This window comes from Hipposideros armiger, unplaced genomic scaffold (assembly GCF_001890085.2).
Source record: "Hipposideros armiger isolate ML-2016 unplaced genomic scaffold, ASM189008v1 scaffold_168, whole genome shotgun sequence".
Classification (NCBI taxonomy): domain Eukaryota; kingdom Metazoa; phylum Chordata; class Mammalia; order Chiroptera; family Hipposideridae; genus Hipposideros; species Hipposideros armiger.
The window spans coordinates 2902677-2908676 of record NW_017731518.1 but is presented as its reverse complement, the minus strand read 5'-3'; the positions used below and the strand labels follow the sequence as shown (position 1 = coordinate 2908676).

Genomic DNA, 6000 nt, shown 5'->3' with positions numbered 1-6000 from the left:
CCCCACCCCCTTGCTGTTCATCTTAGTTTGAATGTGTGTGCATCAGTCTGGCCTCTCTTTCTGCGGTTGTGCTAGTAACCTCAATCAACAACCTGATAATCTCTTCTGTGTCTTGTGGTTAAAGGAGAAGAAAACCCCAGAGCAAACAGCACATTATTTAGTGCTCAGCTCTCATCACCAAAGAGGGCCAGAGTAACTAGTGGGAAAGCAATATATGGTGTTCTTTCCTTTATTTTTTATTTCATTGTGATTGACAGAAATCCATCAGCCCCTGCACCAGATCCCCGTCTGCCACCCCAGAGCTGTCTTCTGCTACCCCCAACTCCAGTTCGAGGCGGGCAGAAAGCTGTTGTGAGCAGGAAAACTAACATGCACATATTCATTGAGTCTGGGCTTCGGGTAAGAATTAACCTTACAGTGCGACTCAACTGCCCACAGTGGGTCTGTAGGTTTTACTGCTCTGCTGAATTTCTAGTACTGCTCATTTCCACTATAAATGCCTTACTGTAAACAAATTATGGAATATTTTTTAAAGGGTGGTGCATGGTCCATTTATTATTTCTCTCTTCTTTGCTTGATAATATAACTCAGAATTAATGATTCTGACCTAATATTGATTATGGTTTTATTATTGCTATGCCCGTGAGTTTGCACCTCTAGACTACTTTGAATTTTTTTAAAAGGTGGTGAGCTTTTAAAAACACAAGTCTGATCATTTAATTTCCTTTTAAAAACCTTTCATTGGCTTCCATTTTTCCTAGGAGAGAGCCAGTCCTTTATTTGGGCTGCAAGGGCCTAGCCTCATATTGTACCACTCCAACACTTGCCAGCCACACGTGGCTTTCCCTCAGCTCTGTGAAGTCTCCACACTGTTCTAGCCCCAGGACCTCATCACCCAGTCCTCCCTCTGCCCACATCCCCACAGAAGTCTCCAAGCACTCTGCGTTTACAGTTAATTATTGCCTAGGGTGTGTCTTCCTGGCTAAGATCCATTAAGGCAGGACCGTATCCATCTTGGTCATTTCTGCATCCTGTGTGCCGAGCCAGCGCCTGGAATCAAAGTAGGTGCTGAGTAACCATTTGGGTAACGAACTTAGAATCTCAGCTACACAGTGCGCTCCCACCTTCTTCACTTACCGAGGCTCTCCCAAGCAGATTCCCAATTTTCCAAAAGCTTTGTGTATCAAATAGAAGCACCTTAACATTTCACATGTGTCTCTTAAAATCATTTCACCGTTACCTAACTCATTCGGTCTTATGGGCAACTGCTGTGAAATATCTCTTTAAACATTTAGCTGCTGCATCTGAGCCTGAAGACTTCCAAGATCAAGTCTTCAACTGAACATGTTCTGGAAATGTTGGATCCTTTTGTGTGTCTCCTCATAGACTGCCTGGGTTCCATGGACGTGAAGGTGAGCATCTTCCCTCACAAGGGCTGTGTCGTGCGAAACGCCCGAATGTGCTACTTCTAGGCTCGGGCTTCCCAAGGTAGTTGAGTTTTTCAAGGGATTTATGACATCATGAACCATCTCTATTCCCTGCATTCAGTTGCTTCCCAATGTAATTATCCCATATGTTGGGATAGCCCTTAAAGCTCTAAAAGGCCTTCCAGGTACATTAATTATATCATGTGATCCTCACAGCAGCTTCCTGAGGGTGAGTGGTCGTGTCCCATGTCAGTGTCATCATCACCTCATCATTGCTGTCGCTGCCACTACTCACTGCTACAAACCCTCAGAACCATCCATAAGGCATATATTATCGTTTCTGTTATATAGCTAAGAAAACTAGGCCTCAGGCTAAGTGACTTGCTCCAGAGTCACAGATCTAGGCCGTGAGCCTCAGCCTGTCAGACTCCAGCGCCTACACCTCGCCCATTTCCTCAGATTGCCTGTTTGACGGTGAAGGTGCCGAGAGGTTAAGTAACATCTCTCTAATCGAGTAGGTGTAAGCTGCAGAGCTGGGGTTTAAGGCCTGGCCTTTCTGACTCCAGAGCTGTTTGTTCTGCGTCTTCATCTGATCCAGCCCAGTAAGGCCATCACAGCAGCCAGAGCAGTAGGGTCTATGAGATGGAGCTAAACTAGGGGAACTCGCTCATCTAGGCGACCTCTCAGGTTTTGCCTGGAGGGTCAGGGATTCTCATGGAATCACTTTTTTTATACCTTTTTGCACAGCACTTTATTATAGTTTATTATTTCCCATGCTTAATTTCTGAGCCAGTTATCTGCTCCTTAAATGAGGAATAGCACCCTTTTTATCTTTATTTCTAATACTCAGTAAAGTTCCTTGTATATATAAGTTTAGTAAGAACGGATTAAATTGAAGTAACCATTCTAGAAATAAAGTCATTGGTAATGCATTTTTTTTTAATTGGTAAAATTGGTCAACCCATGCAGTCATTTACCCAGATGTATCTCCACTTGCTTTGGAGGAGCAACTAGTTCTTCTACAACAGGGAATAAGAAACTTGCCTATCTTCTTACACTTTGGACGCAGTTCTTCCAGATTGGGCTGGGCAGAGCATTTCATTCCTTCAACTCATTGCTTATAGAGTCTACACAGCCTTGGGTGCTGGGTTGTCGGGTGTAGTCACTTCATAAGTTGACTGGTTTTGTTTTTGTTTTTCAGGTTATCACAGGCGCTTTACAATGCCTGATCTGGGTCTTGAGGTTTCCTCTGCCTTCCACAGAAACAAAAGCGGAGCAGCTTATAAAACACCTTTTCCTTTTGTTGAAAGACTATGCAAAACTCGGAGCTGCCAGGGGCCAGAACTTCCACCTGGTAGTAAATTGTTTCAAGGTGAGGTGTTTTCACATGCACTTAGAAAACGCCAGGCCCGGGATTAACATCAAAGTTAGCTTTCCACCATGTCCTTTGTGGTCTTGGTCAAATGTTCTACAGATTAACTTGCTAAGGCCAGAGGGTTGGTTTCCAGTGTAAAAAAGCATTGATATGATATTAAGTCCTGTTGTCTTGCTCGATCCTGATTTGTGGGACATCCTGGCTATTAACCTCACTCCTGAAACTTGCAGTGTGTGACCCTACTTGTGAAGAAGGTGAAGTCTTACCAGATCACCGAAAAGCAGCTCCAAGTTCTACTAGCATATGCTGAGGAGGACATTTATGATACTTCAAGACAGGCCACTGCGTTTGGTCTTCTGAAGGTACGTGTCACCAGCATTGTGGATTAGACAGCTTATGAGCCTCACGTCAGATATTTAGAATAACATGGAACACAGTAGTTTGACTATCTAGAGACTTCCAGAATTAAGTAATTCTAAAGATGATGATTTGGGTGGTTTCATTATAAGCTAACATATCTACTTATTGAAATGTTTGAACGTGAACTCTATATTAATACTTACAGGCAGTTCTCTACAAACACAAGTGTTCTACCTGTATTTATCGTATATGACGTTCCCCTTTTTCTTTTTAATTCTGGTGAAATATACATAACATAAAATTGCCCATTTTAACCATTTTTATGTGCTTTTTCTTTTGGGGATACTTTATGTCTGAAAACTGCCTGTGACTACTTTAACATCAGATTGGCTTATACCCCTCTGCAATAAAACATAGAGTATGTCTTTTCCGTTTGTATTTTAGGCCATTTTATCAAGGAAGTTGCTGGTCCCAGAAATCGATGATGTCATGCGAAAAGTATCCAAGTTGGCAATTTCTGCCCAAAGCGAACCTGTCCGAGTCCAGTGCAGACAGGTCTGTAGAAAACTTATTCCCATAGCCAGGGTTGGGCCCGGCCTTCTCTGTTTGGTTTTTGGATAAGAGAAATGTCAACATCAACTGAATGCTGAAGATAACTTTGTGTCACATTGATGCTTTATTCTGATACTCAGGAACCCATGTCCACTCCAAGTATGAGAAGGGTCTCGGCCTTGTCTTACGGGCATTTTCAGTTAACAAGGAGCATTTCGAGTACAGCCCACCATGTGTGGCATGTTTCAGATAGAGCAGTACCTTTCCTTGTTCAGCATGCTAGCCTGCAGCAAAGATTTCCATCCAGTGGTCTGTCATCCATGCATATCACTGTGTGTCAGGCGCTCCTGGAAGAGTGGTCAGCCAAATGTTTATAGTCCCCATCTTACAGTAGGCGGTACAAAATGAAAATTCCACAAATAGTTCTTTAGTTACAGCCATCATAAGTGCCAGGAGGAAAGAAGTGCTATTGTAGTTCATCACTTACGAGATGCCCCATTATATACCTTAAAGAAAGAAAAACTGTGACACAAGGGTAAGATGCCATATCCCAAGGGTATGACACATCCCAATTTCAGATATGTTAAAATAGGAAAACCTGTGCTCCTTAGAATTAATGAAATATGGAAAAGCGTATGATAAGCATACGTGATCGGTGGAGCACCACCCTAGTGTGAGAGCCGGGGAAGGCTTTCCTGAGGACTGGCATGTGAGCAAAATGTGAAGGGAGAATAAGGCTTCACCTTCCTGGTGAAGGGAGTGGCAGGTGCCTGAGGAAGGTAAGCCGTGAGGCGGGTAGGAGCTGAGTTTGTTGGAGCAGCTAAATGAGAGAGGTGGGGGAGGGAGCCAGGTCAGGCAAGACCTTGTGGACTTGCTAAAGATTTAGAATAGCAAAAGCTGTTGCAGTCAGTAAGCAGGGGAGTGACGTGAGCAGATTTGTGTGCAGACATTTGTTCATCCCTGATCACATGAGCACATACCGACCCAGGAGGTGGAAGAGTCTGAAATGGAAGTATGAACTCAAGAGTTCAGGGAGGGTTTGAGCTGCTGGAAAGGGAGGAGTCTTTGGAATAGCTTCCTGTTAGAAAGAAGGACGACCAGCTGCTATTTATTAAGCACTAGCTGTATGCCCAGCACTTCACATACATGACTTATTTGTAACTATCCTTCCAAAGACATAATACCCCCATTTTATGGCTGGGGAAAAAACAGGCCTAGAAAGTTCAGTGATGTGCCGTAGTTCTCACGGTTTATTAACAAAAGAGGCTGAAAAGTGTACAGTTTGCGAGCAGAGCCTTTGGACGCAGATGGACTAGGCATTGCCACTTGAGTAAGTTACTTACCTCTGTGTGCCAACTTCATTCTCTTCATCTGTAAAATGGGGTAACATCACCTACTTCCTAAGGAAGTGATGAAAAATAACCAAGAAACCCAGTGTTAGGCACATGGAAGCTATTTAGTAAAGACAGTAGTTATTATCAGTCTTAAAATTATTGTTATTCTTATTGAAGGGGAAATACAGGTAGAACCACAGTCTAGACTCAGTCCACCCACCACCCCACACCACCTGTCAAAGAGAGGGGAGCTTCTAACATGGGCCTGAGATTTGGAGCCCTAAACCACCGTGCCAGAGGTGGGCCCGGACTTGACTCTTAATCAGGCAGGGAGGGCCAGACCTGGGTAAGTGGAGTGGGAAGAGAGTCAGAGGCACAGCTGTCAAGGCAGGAGGCCAGCTTCACGTAACTGATGACCTTTCTGAAAGGTCTTTTTAACCTACTAGCATGTCCCAGAAAGCAGCTTAGGAAATGGATCCTGGAGAGAGACACTCCAAATAATCTTCTGTGACTTCTGTTCCCAGGTTTTTCTGAAATATATTCTCGACTATCCTCTGGGTGATAAATTGAGACCAAACTTGGAGTTCTTGGTCGCTCAACTAAAGTAAGTTTAAGCCGTAACCTACACAGAGGAGGCGGCGAAGGTAGTTTCCGCTCTCCTTGTAATGTGGCAGCAGTCTTGAGCAAAGCTGAAACGTAAAGGCACATTCTCTGAGGATGATGTCATATGAATCATTGACTTGATTAGCAAACAGTGTGTGTGGCTTCATATAGCAGTTCTGTAAGTTGCTTTTCAATTCCTTCTGACCATTGAGTTGTCATTAGAGTCCACTTAGGAGAGGGGTAAAAATCTAACAAAATTACATTTAAAACTGCACAGTAGCATGATATATACAAGCATTAAAATTGGGAAAACGGAGGTCTTTTTCCACTTTTTAAGACATAGACTGGC

General features: G+C 43.5%; 1 protein-coding gene across 1 annotated transcript in view; it reads left to right on the top strand.

The window, feature by feature from the left end:
- LOC109387761 (small subunit processome component 20 homolog) overlaps positions 1–6000 on the top strand; it is a 103994-nt gene that overhangs the window by 87868 nt on the left and 10126 nt on the right. Inside the window, 6 exon segments of the mRNA XM_019651865.1 lie at positions 258–399; positions 1296–1412; positions 2629–2799; positions 3033–3164; positions 3607–3717; positions 5573–5652. Coding sequence (XP_019507410.1) covers positions 258–399; positions 1296–1412; positions 2629–2799; positions 3033–3164; positions 3607–3717; positions 5573–5652 — 753 coding nt within the window.